The sequence below is a fragment of the Anthonomus grandis genome, chromosome 4, assembly GCF_022605725.1.
Source record: "Anthonomus grandis grandis chromosome 4, icAntGran1.3, whole genome shotgun sequence".
Lineage (NCBI taxonomy): Eukaryota > Metazoa > Arthropoda > Insecta > Coleoptera > Curculionidae > Anthonomus > Anthonomus grandis.
Genome location: NC_065549.1, coordinates 14,696,572 through 14,715,539, shown reverse-complemented (window position 1 = coordinate 14,715,539; position 18,968 = coordinate 14,696,572). Strand labels below are relative to the sequence as shown.

General features: G+C 31.0%; 1 protein-coding gene across 4 annotated transcripts in view; it reads right to left on the bottom strand.

The window, feature by feature from the left end:
- Nucleotides 1–8,334: 8,334 nt before the first annotated feature.
- The window catches only part of LOC126735089 (regulating synaptic membrane exocytosis protein 2), a 222,973-nt gene continuing 212,339 nt past the window's right edge, over nt 8,335–18,968 (bottom strand). For 3 of the 4 annotated variants that reach the window (XM_050438989.1, XM_050438987.1, XM_050438991.1), the window contains 3 exons: nt 15,780–15,923; nt 15,592–15,645; nt 8,335–9,417 (listed from right to left, as the gene is read on the bottom strand). In XM_050438989.1, the coding sequence (XP_050294946.1) occupies nt 15,640–15,645; nt 15,780–15,923 (150 nt within the window). In that variant the 3' untranslated portion in view covers nt 8,335–9,417; nt 15,592–15,639. The remainder of the gene's footprint in view (nt 9,418–15,591; nt 15,646–15,779; nt 15,924–18,968) is intronic. The other variant, XM_050438990.1, reaches the window with a different exon arrangement.

The window sequence follows — 18,968 nt, the reverse complement described above, 5'->3', positions numbered from 1 at the left end:
ATAAAATATATAATAATAAAAGCATATTATAAAAATTAAACAAAGAAAAGAAATGTATCTCCTGACAACTATTTTACTACGTTCAGTGTCGCAACGTAGTAAATAGTAATAAGTTAGCGACACGTAAAATATCGTGAATTACTAATATTTTAGTGCTGAAAATAATGAAAAGTGATACTACTCTCGTGAAAAAAGTAAAAGATTATATTTAGGGTCAGAACTTGTTAAATGAAAAAAATAAAAAATAAAAAAATATAAAGAATTATTTAATTATAATTAATTATTAACAATTTATTACTTTAATATTGCTTTAATTATACTTGGATTAAATGAAATTTGAATGGAGGGATGGGGAATTACAGGAAGGAAAAAGGAGAGTAAAGATATGGGGAGTGAGGGTTAGAAAGTGGGTACAAGGGAACCAATGGAAGGAGGGAGACTTACTATAGGCTATGGAGACAGCTCAGGGGATCTTCTCAAAGGGAAGCCGACTAGCACTAACCACTTTGGTAGAGTGGCGTGGATTCAACAAGAGATCAATAAAATATAAGCGCCACCTGGTTTATCCCAGATGGATAAGAAAATCCCGACGACCAAGAAAACAGGAAATTACTAAAAGCACTATAGGACCTATAAACCTGAAAGAAAATCTCACAAGGAAGAACAGACAGTTTTAAGTGAATCTATATTAAAAGAAAAATTAATAATCAAACTTATTATTCTAAAAACAAGTTATGTTGCCCTTCCTAAATATAGTGTTTATATCAAAACTAAAATCTTGTATTATGTTGTTTGGGGCTAAAAGTTCGTATAAGTACTTTAGAAATAGGCCTATTTATCCAGTTTACAAGATCTATACGGTCTATTTCAATAAAATAACTAACATGTACCTAGTTATTATGAAACTATTCAAAACAATGGTGTGGTAGTAAAATCTAATGATGAGAGTGGTAACAATGTAACTTTGAGGTTAGTATTTAATCTAATATACTACAGTAAAGCTAATGAATGTTGATAGAACTTTGGTTTACTGGTTAGGTTGTTTTAGTGACTGCATGGTTCACTAAACGTCACAAACATTAATCAAACCTGGCTCCAAAAGGGCCGCATGATTGCGGTGGGGGACCTGGGTGGATCGGTTTAACAGTGAATGTCAATGTAGATGTTGTGGACGTTATTGGAGTAGATGAGTGGAGATTTCTACCTCTTATAATCGTGGATAAAGACCATACGGGGGAATAAAAAAAAAAGCCTGAAAGTGGAAGAATACCCAGATTAAGGAATCGCCAATAGAGTAAGTAGATATAAGCATTGATGGTTAAACTTAACGGTATGCGTGAGTCTACTTATATAAAATTACATGTGTAATATGAAGATTATCATAAACCAAGATGCCAAATCAAAATACTAGGACTTACCAATGGAATTGGCCTTTTCTCGGGAACACAAAACTGGACACTTAAACAAAGAACCTTGAAAAAGTTGGGATTTAACTACACCACTTATAATCCTGCACTATTGCAGTATGGCATTTAGTATCCACAAACTAAAATACTCAAAAGGTGAGTTTTCAACTTTTCATGGGAGTAAAATCGGCAAAAATACCAAGAAACAACCTTCTTCAAAGGCTTGTTCTTCAAGACTCCTAGAGGTCAAAGATTTTCGCGCCAGAAATGGTTTTAGTAGGGATATAGGAGAATGAGCTGGGATCTTATTGGCTAGGATATGACTTCTGACATTAGTGAAATCAAAACAATTAAAAAAAATTAATGTTATGATTAATAATTTGAGTTTCATCATCAAGGGTTGAAAATTATTGAAATCAAAAATAGAATTAATAGTGAAATGATAACTGTTTATTTTAATAATTTTAGCACCAGAATAACTTAGAAATTGCCTCTTAAAGTTCTATAATCGAGCTATGCTTTCGCTAACATTTTAGATTCATTTTATTTTCTTATTCTTTATGTATCTGACGAAAATAAACTGTAACAAACTAAACAAAGAAAAAATGTACAAATTGTATTTAGTTAAATACAAAGAAGAGCATATTCCGAATTATCAAATTGCTAAGTTTAAGATATATAAAAAATGTTTTAATACAGAATTTAATTTATTATTTAAAAAAACCTTCATCCAATGCTTGCGATAAATATGGCAACTTTATCTTTACATTTAAAGATTTCCAAAGTTGTGAAAAACAGTGGTCCACCAGGAATATGAAATCATTTAAAGGAAGCATATTTGCGATACAAAATTGAGAAAAATGATAGAAAATGAAGAAAGAGAGAATTCAAATGTCTTTCTATGCTGTACCTCTCAAATAATCAAAGCTCCTATTACTTGAGGGCTTTAAATCTGACTATTTATGACTTAACAAATAATTTGTCATACTACTTAGTATGAGATGAATACGAAGCTGGGAGAGGAAGCAACAAAATCGCATCAGCACTTTTTAAATGGACAGTAAGTGTTCTTGCTAGATCTACCATAAAACCCCTGGTCCGATAACTGCCCCATTTAGAACCGCAATAATATATGATACTCAGTTATCTATGGCTACTAAAAATTTGTCCAAACTTAATAATTGTCAAACAAAAAAAAAGAGGTCATACACACCTGGAAACTGGTTACGTACTTAACATGCGTCTTATTGAAAGGACCTTAAAAAAGCAACCGACCATGGAAATATGCACGTCAACATGGGTCGGCAACAGTTAATAAGGTCTACAGGTGCAACTGTCATAAAATTAGAAATTATTAAAAATTTTTTTAACATTAAAAATATTTTTAACATATTGACTATTTGTATAGTCAAGTTAACTCTCCTTTTATAATAGGAAGAAAAATACTATAAAACAAAATGTTTTGATATCTAGCATTGTAAATTTTCAAGATAAAGCTGATCATCCTAGTACTATATTTTACAAACTGAAATTTAACGATGAAAAGTTTAGTTTTATTAACTTTAAAAGTTTGGAATAGGTTCATAAGCACTTTTATGATTTTTTTTTTAAATCTTCTTATTTGTAAAAAAAAGGCTAACATAGATATATACAGAGTGCGGCAGAGGAATAGGATGTTTTTGAAATAATCATAAAATCATTAGTTTTTGCCTTAGAGAAAATTAATTGGGAGACCAACATACACAAAGATATAGCATTTGATAATACCCGGATGGATGTTCAGTTGTGGAAAAGAATATCAGGCATATGGTGACCGTTTCCATCGACGTATTTTTGAAGGCGTTCGCAGAAACTAGTCTCGACTTTTTGCAACAAATATCTAATGATTTGACTAATTTCCTGGCAGACTGCATCTTTCAATTTATCTAATGTACGAGGCTTTCTTATAGACGCGGGTTGAGGTACTTGAGGTACCCCCAAAAAATCAATTACACATGGACGTGTCCGGGGACCGAGGAGGCCATAAAACGTCACCGAATCTTGAAATTAAATGGTTGGCAAACTAGCAAAATCATGGCTCGGGATACTGAATGAAAGAAAATTAAATTAAAGAAATTGCTTCTCAGGGAAAAGCCAGACTAAATTGGTTCCAGAAAAAAGAACTCGCGAACAGAACGTTCGGTAGATCATCGTGAAAATCAGGGAGTTTATTGTTAAAATGCTCATGTGTTTCGTGTACTACAGGAATGCTTTTGACACGAAAAGAGGGTCGAAGTTCTAGAACATTTTTGCTGCGAGGGGAACACTGAAGCATCTGATACACAAAAGGAAAGTACTCTATAGGTCGAACACAGCGACGGTGGGAGTCAATGACACCTTCTCGATTGCTGTTGGGTTGAGGCAAGGCTGCACTTTATCTTCCTTTTTTTTCAATATAAAGGTAGTGAATACATTATTAGGGAAATTCTTGAAGAGTGCAAAAAGGGCGTCGCTGGTGGTAGCAGAAAAATTAATAACCTGCGGTACGCGTATGATACCTTGATAGTAGCAAAAGACGAGCATGAACTTATTAATATAAGGTAAAAGCTAGATGAATACAGTAGACGGTTCGGACTCAGAAATCAGTAATTTAAAGACAGTAATGCTTAATGACCGTGCTAATAACAAGAGACCTGACATTACAAATGTCGCGGGTTATCAACTGGCCAATCACTTTGAAAATATTGGTCTGCAGTCGCCAATACCGGAGATTGCGAAACTGAAATCTGTTGGCGTATCAATATGGCACGAAACTTAACAGCAAACCTCATTTAGATCTAGAAGGATACTTCATACAAAAGAGTTTTTTCCTATAGCGACTTATGCAGCAGAGACGTAGATAATAAAAATGCCGATCGTCGTAGAACTGATGCTCTAAAAATGTGGTGCTATAGAAATGTAATGCTCCAAATACCGTGGACAGTACATCGCATCAACAAATTAATTCTGAGGCAACTACGAATCAAGACAAGTCTACTAATGTCAATGGAGGTAATGAAGCAATGTGGCAATGGAGAATAGCTGATCATAGAAGGAAAAGTACGAGTAAATAGACGAAGAACAAGAGGATGTTCATCGTTGCGATGGGTAGACCAAATGAAAAATCTGATAGAAAAGTGCCTGCAAGATTAAATGCACGACGCTAAAGAGAGAGAATTCTGAAGGTAACAATTGATGGACTGCCAGAATAGCATAGTTAAGATATGAATGGGTGTAGGAGTAGTAAAATAGTAGTTAAAAATTAATATCGACCCCACTTCGAAGCTTCCACAATACAAAGCAATGATAGAAGATCGTTTTAATTACATAATCTATTTGATGGGACCAAGTAAGTCGAGAGTCAAAGAAAACGCTTAAAAATTTGTTGACATATGTCTGCGCAATGGATTTTTACCAAATCTGACCATTATACTCTTTATGAGTTTTTTTAAAGGAAATAAAATTAACTCAGTTTTCTCTTGGTCGAGTACCAGTCCATTTCTTGTATCGTCTCTGTAAGGGGTTTACGGATGACGAACAAAAGACGTCACGTATGTACCATATACGCGTCACAGGAAAATATATTTTATTTATAAAAATTATTTTTTAGTTTTTTTTTTGTGAAAATTGTCCATAAATACAAGTAAAAAAAGCCCAATACCAGTTAATATACGCCTAAAGGCTTAAATAATGTTTTCATTACAATGCCTTAAGAAACCCTTTTTTTAGTTAGTTTAAATTTTAATAATAACTGAGAAAAAGTTTCTAGTAAACACAAAGAATAAAATTTTTTGAATAAAATAATATGAATAAAACTTTGGACCTTTTACCAAGTTTTTTTTTACACAACAAAAGTATATTTTAAAAAAGAAACATAGTGAACACTAACATAGTCGGGCAACAATCAAAAGGGGTCTACATACACTTAATGTAAAAACAACTAGAGTTACAAAAATGCTTCAATATACAAGGATTCTTTTGATAATAATAATATATCATCTTGTCGAATATATTTCAGGATTTCCATCTAATTTTTAATAATAAAAAAATTCTCGTTAACATCGATGTTCTGTACAGTTTTTAATATTCTTATAGTTTGGTTCTTTTTTTTTTGTTGTTGGTGTGTTTTGTGCATTCACTTACAAAGAAATGTAACACTTTATAATTAAAATCTGTTTAATAGAATATTTTATTGATAAAACTACTTAATAATTGGCACAATTATAATACCATAGTTACTAAATTATATAAAAAGGTCATAACTTAATTGTTTTCTAAAAAAAGTGTGTTTTTTATAATGCATTCATTATAAAAAACACAATCGCAAATGTTAGTATGTAAATATCTTAAATAACAATTAGACATTCCTGGGATGAATATTCCATAGTTAAAATGTTTAATATATTGCTGGTTTAATTGTTTATAATTGTTTAATATTTTAGACTTTTCTTTATAGCTGGATGTGAATTTAATTAATTTAAAGTTACAAATAATATATTCTAGATTCAAGTTAAAAAAATATATTCTTTAAGAATATGTCAAAATTAAGAAAATTATTAAAATTTTTTATATCTTTAGTTAAAAATGTTAGTATAGTACATATTATATTAAAGAATTAAATATATATATAATTATTTAATATTTAATATACATAAAATATAATTTGCATAAATAATAGGAATTATCAAACATTTAACTTTTAATTATAAATTTAATTTTTGCTGTTTTGTAAACTTACATATTTTTTTTATTAAAATATTTCTTTATATTTTACGGGGAAATAATATTCTAAAAATAATTTAATAAAAATAAAATGATGCAAATAAAATAAAAATTACAAAATATATTTTTATTATACCAACATTTATGTAAAATATGCATGAAATTATAAAATAAACAATTTATAATAAAAGATGACAATATTTAAATATAAATAAACTTTTTTTTAAATAAAAATAAGATTTTAAGAATTTTAAGAAAAACTATTTTAAGCAGATAAATTAAATAAAACATTAACATAACCATACATTTTCATTATGATTTTTAAATAATTTTAATGTCATGTATGTATAATCTAAGGAAATATTCTGGAACATGGAAACATTAAAAAAGGATACTTCCAGGATGTGTCTTTGATGAGAGATTTTTTTATAATATACCAAAAATAACATTTAGTAGTGACTCAAATGTTTTTGCCTAACATATTATTTCAATAATATTCTGCTAGCCATTTTTATGAAAATTAAACCTAAAATAAATGTAAAATATAACTAAAAAAGAAAAGTTTTCTTTGTAAGTGAACGCACCTATAGTGTGTAAACAAAAAAACAATGAGGCGGAAAAAATATAATAATATAGTAAGTACAAACGTTCAGCGACATCTGTGTGTTTAATCTGGAAATAACCATCACAAGCGGGTAGTTTAACAGCCAACATAACGTCATTATATCACATGCAAGTCATTAATAAAGGATAAGTGTTTTTTTTTAATTATAATACAAATTATCACGGGTATTATACAATATATTCTTGATTAGTTTAACAGGTACTTACGCGAAACTAAATTAATAATAATAAATACAATACAGCCATATTTAAGGAAAGTAGGTTTGTTAGGTTGTATACCAAAAAGTATCAGTTTTTAAAGTAAGTTTATCATTAGCTTAATGAAACATAACATATGATTAAAACAGTGTTTATTATGCTAAAAAAATAAATTTCCCCTTACTTAGGGACACCCTGTATTTATTTTACCAAAAAAAAATATCTGCATTTAATTGGCTTTACTACATAATAAAATATAACTTTATAAAACTGATACAACCATAATATAAAAAAATAATTTACAGATTTACAATAAAGCTAAATAAGTATAAACTAAATTTAATATAGCTGGGTATTTTAAAAATAAGTTATAAAAGGTCCATTAATTAATTTATTTTAAAAGTACAACAAAACAGCACATAATACACAATAACTCTGTTTAAAAATGCATAACTTAAATGGCTAGGGTTCCCAATTTATAAAAAGTGACTTTCTAACTATAAAATTAATTTATATATCATCGACAATCATTTATTTTTAAAATACCCCTTAATATAATGTACCAGGTGTGCAGCCATTCTTAATTACCCGTGATAGTAAAACGTCTAATATGTATTTATAATTTACAATTAGGGCTAAAATTAGCCGGATTAAGGTAAAAAAGCATTTTATCAATTCCAATAAAGCACACAGAGAGCTTTGTTAAAGCTCACATGGATAGAAATGCACATCTTAAGCTTGTTAATCTTACATTTTGAGAATGATTTTAAAGTTACTTTATGATCAGATATTTGGGACAAAGGCCAATTCATGTTTTTTAACTCTTCGTAATTTTTTATAGAGAATAGCTTAGAATATATTTTTTTTGAAAATATCCCAATCATTTTTATCATTGTTATTTAGAAATTGCAGTATACAAAAATCTAGTTTTTTACTAATTTATGTTGAGTAATTGTTTAATAATATTAAAAATTGCACACAATTACTGGGCTTTCTGATGACATAAAAAATATAAAAATTTTAGAACTTTAAATATATACTTTGCTTAAAACATATTTTTTTACAAGGTTCTCCCTTACACTAAAAAAAAGAGTAAGAAGGTAAAAAATTAAAGTTAAAAAAACTTTTTGTTTCAATGCTACAAGAAAATCGTATTTTCATAAAAATTTAAATATGTTGGTAGGTTTTGAAGATATGTATTAAGAGCAGTAAAGTAAATTTAATATTGTTAAAAACTTGTAATTGTAATTGTAAAATGTGTAAAAAATTGATCTACCCAAACAAAAAAAAAACAAATTTTTAAATTATTATAAAATAACAAAAGAAGAATTTCGATGTTTTTATCATTGCTTACCATAAATTTCACCCGACTCTCTATAAATTACCATAAGATTAGTAGATTAATATAAATGTAGTAGATGCTTAAAATTTCGAATAATTACGACTAGCCCTTTCAAAATTATTAAGAAAAAAATGGTCTTAAATGTTGTATGCAAATAATGATGGGACACTCTGTATATACTAATATAACAATAACGTACCGTCTTAATTTGTTTTCAATTCAATTAAATAAAGTAAATGGAATAAATGGATGGATATTCTTAACTTCTTTCCTTACAAGCTCCTTTTTATTATTAACCCAACCTGTTATGATAATTTTTTTTTCTATTATGAAGTTTCTTTTTAGAACCCTTGAAGGTGGACAGACATATATACATAAACGTAGCAAATAAATGTATAGAGGAGAAAAAAAAATAAAATTTATACTCGAATTTTGTTGTTTAACCCGATTACAGAAATGATTTTCTTAAATTAAAAATAGTTATATATTTAATATTTATACGCGAGCAACAAGCTTAAGATGTGCCAAAAATAATTATTATATCACACGCTAATATAATTCGCCCTGTATAATTATAATACTTCGATATGATTTGGTGACACTAAAATTGAATTTTGGTCAGCTAAAAAATATACTCAATAAATAAACAAAATATTTTTATTTATTTATTGAGTACAGGAGTTTTAAATCCAGCCAAACTTTAATGTGTGCGTGTTATCTACAATTTCTTCTCATTTTTTTTTTTTGAAAATATGTTACACTATTATCCACTAAACAAGCTACCGTTCTGTTCTAAAATGTACCAATCTATTAAATCACTTTGTTTGCCTCGTAATTTAACAGTACAATAATAAATATTCTGAGATAATTTAATGTTAACAAGTTCGTGTTGAGGTGCTCCAAATATCCCTTTTTGGGGTTAGTTCCATATATAGTCCTAAGTATATTTTGTAAAACTAGTACGCCCCTGAGCTGAAATATTTAGAGCACGTAATTTGTAAAATAGTCTTTATGGTACTAGTTGCGTAACACTAGAGTTTAAAGTTAAAACAGTCCCGTTTTTTTTGGAGTGTCCCTTTATATCAGGCGGGGACGCCTTCAGCCTTACTAAAATAAAAACAAATCAAATTAGTTACGATAATACTAAAAAAATTTAATATATAAAATAAGTATTTAAAGCAAAACTAATTGCTTTAAAATGCATTTAAATAATTAAATGGGTTAACCCATTTGAACCGCTGGTCCTTTTAAAAAGACGAAAAACATTGTTTACGTTATTGCCAGGTAGGCGCGTTTCAGCTTCTATTACATAGGTGGCAGTAGTAGTACTCAAAATAGAACACCTGTTTATCTATTATTGCACGTTTTGCGGTTATATTTTGTGTATTTTGTCAGTTGTAGCAAAATTGAAATTGGAGCGAAAATAAAACGCAAAAAAAATTAGTGCATACGAAAGAAGAAGGTAAGTTTACATTTACAATATGATACTTAACATGTTTTTTTTGTATAGAAAATTTAAAGTGAACATTGTATTTTTATAATCTTTTGTGATGATTACAAAAACATAGCAAAGTTTGAGTTTATGTGTCCCTGAACTATCTGGTCCTTTTAAAAGGACTGTAGGTTTAAGGGATACTATCCACTTTTTAAACACACTTTATAAGTAAAAAGGTAAAATTGACTAAATGCACTATTTTGTTATAGATTTTAGAAAAAAAACTTTCGTTAAACGAACTCTTACAAGAAATTGAGGACATCGACAACGTTGCGGATATCCCCGATGAAATTATTCTTTTTCCACCTGAAAACGCCAATGATTATAACACGGACGAAGATTCCGGGGACGAAAATGACGTCGTTTTGAATAATTTACCAGTATCGTAGTTGCGCGGAATTGTAGAAATTCTTATGGGCGAAAATGAAGAAGATGGTGGGGGAAATGGCGATATGATAGCAGAAGCAGATATAGGACCTGAGAAAGGTCAAATAGCAAATGTGGTGGAAGGTGAGTGGGATGACGAGGATGACTTGCCTTTATCTAGACTTGTTCAGAGAAAAATTAAAAAAATTTAAAATTTTCACTATTTGCTTGGCAAAGAACTTTGCCAGCCTGGAGTCCTGTTTCTCACACAGAGAACAATAACCGTTCTACTGCAAGACTTTTTAAAACTTTTTTTGATCAAAATCTTATTAAAGAAATTGTTCAGTGTACAAATTTATATGCCGCACAAAAAAATCGTCAAGCGGATGTAACAGTTGACGACATATATTGCTTTATTGGAATTTTACTTGTAAGTGGGTACTGCAGCGTATCTAGGAAAAAATGTACTGGCAAAATTCCGCAGATACAAATAATTTAGACAAAGATGACCTATTGCAAAAAAAAGACCACTTTTTCATGAACTAAATAAAAATTTTTTAAAATTTGCTCCAATAGAAGAAAACCATTCCGTGGATGAAGCTATGGTGCCTTATTTTGGGCGCCATGGCTGCAAACAGTTCATCAAGGGAAAACACATACGATGGAGTTATAAATTCTGGGTAGGAACTACTCGTTTGGGATACATATTGTATTTTGAACCTTATGAAGGGTCCACTACCATTTTATCTGAAAAATATAAAGACTTCGGTAGTCTTACAGTATGCAGACATCTTAGAATCGATAGGATTTAGCAATTTTCACATCTTTTTTGACAACTTCTTTACATCATTGTCACTAATAAAAGTACTAACATTTAGAAAATTAAGAGCTACTGGAACCATCCGAGATAACAGACTGCCAAAGTGCCCATTGTCTGATGTAAAGACTTTCAAAAAAAATCCTATTTGTCGACCGTTATCGTTACCATTGCTTCTAACGCTTCTTGCATACTGCCAACAAATAAAGTAAAGAGGTTCTCACAAAAAGAATAACAATACGTCTACATTGATCAACCTAAGCCAATAAAAGGTTACAACGAAAATATGGGGGGTGTCGATCGCAGCGATCAAAATATTGGGCAATACCGCATATCATTAAGAGGGAAAAAATGGTATTTTCCATTAGTTAGTCAGTGTATTGATATGGCCACTTAGAATGCATGGTATTTGCACAGATTTGATGGGGGCAAACTTGATCAATTAGCATTCAGAAGAGCCGTAGCCGTTGAACTATTAGAAACACACAACACGCCTCAAGAAGATCAGGGCGTTACAAAGAACATTCTCGATATTATCGAATTGATCATATGGTGGTCTACCAAACCAACCAAAGAAAGTGTGGAGTTTGCCGCAAGAAGGCTAATTTTCAATGTGAAAAATGCGATATTGGACTGCACCCCAAGGACTGTATCCGTCAATTTCACACTATGTAATTTCTAAAATTACTTTATTTGTAATAATAATGTTTAAGTCATTAAATTTTTTTTTCAACGTTGTTTTACTCTTTTAGACATGTATATACCTACGGTCCTTTTAAAAGGACCCCCTTTATTTAAAAAACTGTTATTTCATTCTTTTTTTAAACATTTTGCCCCAGCTATTTGCACCATTGTAAACTCACATAATGGGTTTTAACGTGATTTTTCAGAAAAAAATAATTCAGGGTTATATGGATTTTAATTCAAAAACACGCAAAACACATTCTGGAAACATTCGCTGACAATTTTCTTCAAGATTTAAGAAAATTGTCTATTCTTAATTCTTGTTGCTTCACAAAATTTTTTGTAGATTTTTGGCTCTTGTTGTTAGAAAGAAAATTTTAATTGTGTTGAGTAGACAAACATTTAGGTATTAGTCGAGGTTTCAGTAAACGTTCCATCCTTAGTTTTTAAGATATCTGCAAAGTTTTGAGAAGACAGAGTCAATTCAGATTGTTGCTCAAGAAAATCTTAGGTAACTTTTTTGCTATTTTATCTAGAAAGATTCTTTTAAGAGTACTAGAGAAAGAAAAACTCAGACTATTTCTGTGAATGTCTTGTAAAATTATTAGTTTAGAATATTTAGATTAGAGAGACGCAATTCAGACTGATGCTCAAAAAAACCGATTCTTAGTTAATTTTGAAAAAATTATAATTTTATCGTTGTTAAGTAGATAAATTTAAAGCTTCTTTTAGCATTTTATTAAATTTCGTAATAATTTATTAGTTTTTAAAATATCTTCAATAACTATACCGTATAAAAACCGTCACATGAACTTCTGATTGTTGTTTAACGAAGTTTGTTGTAACTTTTTCCCTATTAGGGTTACAAAGATAATTTTAAATGTATTAAGTAGGCAAACATTAAAAAATCATCATAAATTTTTTCTGATATTTGTGACTGTTGATGTTTAATATGATGACTGATGATGTTTAATAACAGAAACATATCTAACTTTTTTCTGATAAGGCTAGAAGGATGCCATAAACAATGAAAAATAGAGTGAGGGTAGTCTACCCATTTTAGATCTACTGATCAAGAAATCTAATATAGATAGATTGGAGTTTGAAAGTTATAGAAAGCCATCAGCAACTGACAATGATATCCCTTTTTCTTATAACCATCGTTTAAATAAAAAAATCGCAGCATTAATTTAACTTTTTTACAGAATTTTTAATAATCCTCTTTCTTCAAATGACTTTCAAAAAGAATTAAAAACTATATTTTAAATTTCCAAAAACAACGGATATCCTAACAATGTCATTAATAACATTTATTTTAAACATCTCAATAAATCGCTAAATAAAAAACTCTCATCTAAAGATAATAAAGCCTCCGTTTATAGAAGTATTACTTATTTCGATAAATTACCCAGCCAAGTTGCCAAAAGTTTTTTAAGATACTCACAGTGAATTATGTATGTGCTATCATACTTCTAATAATTTATCTAAGGACCTGGTTTACACCAAAGAAATATTCCCGCAACCCACAGATCAGGGGTCTACAGACTTAAATGTTCTCATTTTCACTCTAATGTGCCCTACAAAAAAGCAAAGCTGGCAAAGCGGAAGGAGAATTAAAACTAGAGTAAAAGAACATACCAAACGAATAGAAATTATAATAAATAAGTTTATTAATGATACTTCTTCACCTTTCCCCAACCGTATCATCGAGGCTAGACATAGGTTCGTACTGGAGGCAGACACAGAAGTTCTTCTTTTCAGAAAGACTTAAGGTTAAACCTTTTGTGAATATCCTCAAAATTAATAAAGCTATAAAATCACCAGATTTTGGTTGTGTTAATGTACAGACTAAGTTTAATAGCAATATGTTTTTTAACTCCTTAAGCACACACAACCTTCGGACTTCCAATAAATAAATAATATCCTTTTAAAAAAATATTTATCATTCATACCTCCCCCTCCTTCATTCTTCTTAATTTTACCCTTTTCTTCAATAGCCTCTTCTCCCCGCGCTACTATAGTACTCTGTCGACGTTTAATAATAATTCGAGCTTATTTGCCTTTATCGTTATAGATTTATCTTTCATGTTAAAATCTTAGTTTTAACCCTCTAGACAAATAATTAGAGATTATTTAATGTTTTTTATAAATTTCACAAGGAATCCTTAGTTTTTGAGATAATTGCAAAATTTAGATCAGGCAGACGCAAACCAGCTGCTGTTCAAAAAAGTGATGTAACTTTCTTCCTATTTCAAATACAAAAATTGATGTAACTCTTTTGCTATTATAGTTAGAAAGATAGTTTAAACTGAATTAAGTAAGAGAGGGTATTTGTTTTTATGATTTTTTACACTAGAAACATTACAATTAAGTAAATGCCTTTTGTTTTCTATAAACTTTCTTTGTTACACTGGTTTCTTCCGGAGTAGCTGTTATTGCTCTTGCCGGTCTTCTCAGTTGCAACTACGTGCTATGGTACTTTGATCTTCTATACTACTTTTCTCTGTAGCATCTGAGTGCTGAGGTTGTATTAAAGGATTTTTAACTTATTTCAGGATAGGAAAGAGTAATTAGGTTTCGGGGAAAGGTTGCCAGTTATCTTTGGGTGGAGCCAGAGCCCGAGCCCCCCTTCTCGCAGAGAAAACAAAGCCTGAGGTACTAAAAGAACCGTTTTACTCATATTTGAGTTCAGCAGCTAACATCACATTACGCCTTTTTATGGCCGGTTTTCGCTTGGTCTCAGGAGAAATTCTTCTATTAGGGAGTTGTCTACACTTCTGACTTTTTCCTTGAACTTTGAATGTTTTTTAATTATGTATTCTTGAATTGTATCAAGTTTGCAGTCAGAGTGCAGATCAATATTCCTTACGAAGAAGGGTGCATTAGTGAACATCCTCAAACACTTATTCTGAAACACCTGGAGCTTTTTGATGTTCGTCTTCGTGGTATTCCAGAAAATGTTTGAGGCGTAAAGCAGTTTAGGATGTAGAACCTATTTATAGACCATTAGTTTATTAGTCAAAGAGAGCTTACTGCTCCTGCAGAGAAAGGAGTAAAGCGCATGAATAGTTCCGTTGCATGAATTAATTTGCTTTATAATGTGCGTTTTAAAGTTATTTTTTTGTCGAAATATACTCCTAGGTACTTTATCTCATCTTTCCAGGGGACCAGCGTGCCCGAAATTGACAAATTTGGGATGTTGCGGTCATGCTTTTTTGTTATTAGAATGGCCTCTGTTTTCTTACTATTTTTTTTTTTTGATTTTCCAGTTGTTTGCCCACTCTATAATTTTATCTAGATGACTCTGCATGTACGCTGATATCTGGACTAAATTTTTACAACTCGCAAAGACACAAGTGTCATCCGCGAATAATGCGACTTGCGAATAGTGTGTGCTTTTTGAAATTTCTATAAACTTAATGCACTATTAGATTTAATCTAGCTCTTAGTGTTGCGCATGCATTACTTTAATGTAAGGAAAAAAAATAAAAATTTTAGAAAGCCATCCCAGGAATCCGGTTCAGCTCCCTATAAAGCCTAATAAAAAAATATATAGACAATAGGAATTCCAACATGAATACTTTATCTCACACTAACAAGAAACCAAACTATATTTTTATTACCCTGAGGTCAAAAAGAAATAATTCTTTTATCACACCTAAAATAATAAAACAAAGTTTCGCATAATTTTTTACTAATCCTGGGTTGACGCATCTTGAAATTATTGCCTATATAAATATCTCATAACAGCCAAGAAGAACTGTTTCCTTTTAGTGACTATGAATGAATTTATTTATAATTCCTCTTAAGATAATTACCTAATCTTTTTCAAGCTGATAAACGAATAATAATTTTAACTGATTTGTTATCATTAAAGCCAAAACAAATAAATAAATATTTAAATAAGATAAATGCTTACTTTAGACTGGCTAACAGTATCCTTCACATATGCATTAAATGGTTGGTTTTACCTCTGAAATAAAAAACAAAGTTATATTAGATCTTTTAATAAATACAAATATTTACTGGATAAGTTAACAGTAAATATAAGCATTTAAAAAATATTTTTATAAAAGATAGAATCTTAATAGAAAGTGGGTAGTTCACCTTACTAACCAGTGACGTCGTACCGAAGAGCTTGTACCATCCTATTACTATGTTGCTTAAATTAAGGTCGTCGAGCATGATTTGTGCTACTCCCATAAACACTTTTTTACCTTCGATGCGCCCGTAGTCTCCCCATACCGTTACCTAAAAATTAATATAAATTTGTTTATGCAAGATACTGAAAAATACAAAAAATTAATTTAGAGATATATTAAATAAAGAATAAAGTACTAAATTATTTTGTATTTTAAGGATTTTGAAAAGTATAAAAAGTAGTGTTTTCGGTTAGTTAGTCCATATCGGTTTTTGAATAATTATTAGAAACCGAGAAAAAAAAATAAGACTAAAATTTTATTACAGCCTTGATCGATAAAAGTAAAAGGAAAATATTTTTAGCGGTTTCAGGCCAACGGACCTTAACGAAGACATTTTTCGGTATTTTTGACGCCAATAAAAAATAATTTTTTGCTGATTTTAGATCAATTAACTTAAGAAATCGAAATTTTAGAGATCAATATTTTACCTATTGCCTAAGACCAGCTCGAAAAACTTTTCTTCACGTGTCGTGTAACTTTTACATACGGGGCCACGTCTCCCATTTAGAGGAGACATTCTTTATTTTGTTTTTTTTTTAATTTCAGATTTCAATGCACCAAACCTGCGCAACCCAACCCAAACCAGAAGAAAAAAGAAATTCCCAAGAACCTTGTTTTTCTATTTTTTGTCAAGTTGGATTCAAATCCTGGATTTGGATCCTCTTTGACAATGTTTGAAATGGAAACTCAAGGTTCTTTATTGTTACAGTTTAGTGTGAATCAAGGTGAGTCGAAAAAATAAAGCGTCGGCATTACAAACAACTTCGGCATTATTTGGAAAATTCGAGTGATAGCGAATCGTTCTGTGAAGATTCAGATGATTTACTGGAGGATCCTTCTTGGATTGACTGCGATCCAGATGCTGGATCATCATCTGATAAAGAAGATTCTGCAGATAGAGAGGACGTTGGCCTACTTGTTGACAATTTAGTCCGAGAAGAAGAGAAAGAAGAGAAAGAAGAGGAAGGGGAATTTTTGGAAGGAGAAGAAACCAACCAAAGACCAAGTGACGTTATATGGACAGAATATGAAGGAAAATCTAAGAATTTTGAATTTACTGGACCCCATGATTTACAAAAGGAGATTGGAGATGTGAGTCCCCTAAATGTATATTTACACATTATAGACCTTGATGTTTGAATTTGATAGTTAAAGAGACCAATAAATTTGCAGAGCAATGTATTGCGACAAAGAAAAGGACAAAATACTCCCGTATAAATAAATGGACAGATACAGACGAAGAAGAGATCAAAAAATTTCTGGGCTTAACTTTATGGATAAGTCTTGTTAGAATTAGCAGTTTATAAGATTACTGGGCAAAAAAGGGGATATATAAAAATGAAATTGCATCTTCAGTCATGTCACGAAATAGATATCAACTTCTGCTATCCATGTTGCATTTCAAAGATAATAAAGAAATTGTTATAGGAGATCGTCTTGGCGTTAGTCGATATTATGCAAAGAAAATATCAAGAACTGTATTGTCCGGGGGAAGATATAGTGGTCGATGAAACTCTTGTTCCGTGGAGAGGCCGTTTAATTTTTAGGCAGTACATACCTAATAAGGCACATCGTTATGGCATAAAACTCTTCAAGTTGTGTTCTACAGATGGATTTACCTGGTCTCTAAAAATGTATTCAGGAAAGTCAGCATCTGGTGTTCGAGAAACAGGATTAGCACAGAATGTATGTCTTTTGTTGGCTAAAGATCTCCTTCACCAAGGACGGACATTATACATCTACAACTTTTATATAAGTTATACTTTGGCGAAGACCTTACTAAATGAAAAAACCTATGTTGTTGGCACTTTTAGAAAAACCCGAAAAGATATACCCAAAGAAGTTCCCAAAGCCAATCTAAAAAGGGGTAAGGTTAAATCACTTGAAGATCCAGATGGCATTGTTGTCTTGCTATGGAAAGATACGCGCGATGTGAGATTGCTAAGCACAAAACATGCACCAATAATGGTACCCGTAAATCGAAAGAAAAAATCCAAACAAAAGATCCACATGGACCCAAACGAACCATCAACCAGCCAAGACGAGACCACATTTTTAGTACCTATTGATACTGCTACGGGCTCTGATTCCGATCCTGCTTCTGAAACACCCCATCAGGTAGCTGTGCATTCATCAACAATTGCCGGCAAAAAAAGAAACCATGAACCTTCCACTAGCAAAGATACCACCGCAGTTGAAGTACCCATTACTCAAAGTCGCAAAAGGAAAAAGAAATCACGAGCAGCTACCGAAAAACCTATAGGAGTGATGGCATATAATAAAGGAAAAGGTGGCATAGATTTATCTGACCAAATGGCATCCTACGTTTGTACTCTTCGCAAAGGAATTAAATGGTACAGAAAGTTAGGACTAGAGATATTGCTGGGTATTTCCGTGGTAAATGCTTGGGTGGTATATAAACATGTTGCAAAAAGTACGATAGGTATAAGAAAATTCCGAGAGCTTCTGGTCGCCGGTCTAATCAATATTTAAGGACCGGATAAAGGAACGTCTAAAAAACAAAAATCATTTAGTGAAAGTCATCAGCTACAGAAAAGAACTGATGCAAATGGAAAAAAAATAAGAAGGGAATGTAGCTTGTGTTATGCTAAACTATGCAAAGAGGCCGGAAGGCAGGAGGCAAAAAAGAAGGCCAAAGGAGTATATACCTACTGTGCCATATGTCCAGGATCACCCCAGTTATGTTTAGACTGTTTTAATTATAAACATAAGTAAAAATATTTTTTATCTCTCTGTAGAACAGTTTTTCATTCCTTTTTTTTTTAATAGAATAGGGGTTGTCGTTGCGTTTTCATATCCATTTGTTTAAAGTGTTTATAAAGTTATTTTAGGAATAAATGGAGTTTATTAACATTTAAAGTGCCCTTTATTTAAAAACATAATTATATATTACTTATATAAAGCTACCTAAAACCAAGTATACCATAATGTTTCCTAGGGGGCCACGGTTTGAAAACGCCGTTTAAAATACATTTAGCGTCACACATATGAGGGAGACACGGCCTGATCTGAAACATTTCGCATTTCCCATTTATGTATGACGGGCCCCCTAAGAAACCTCACTGTCTCCCAT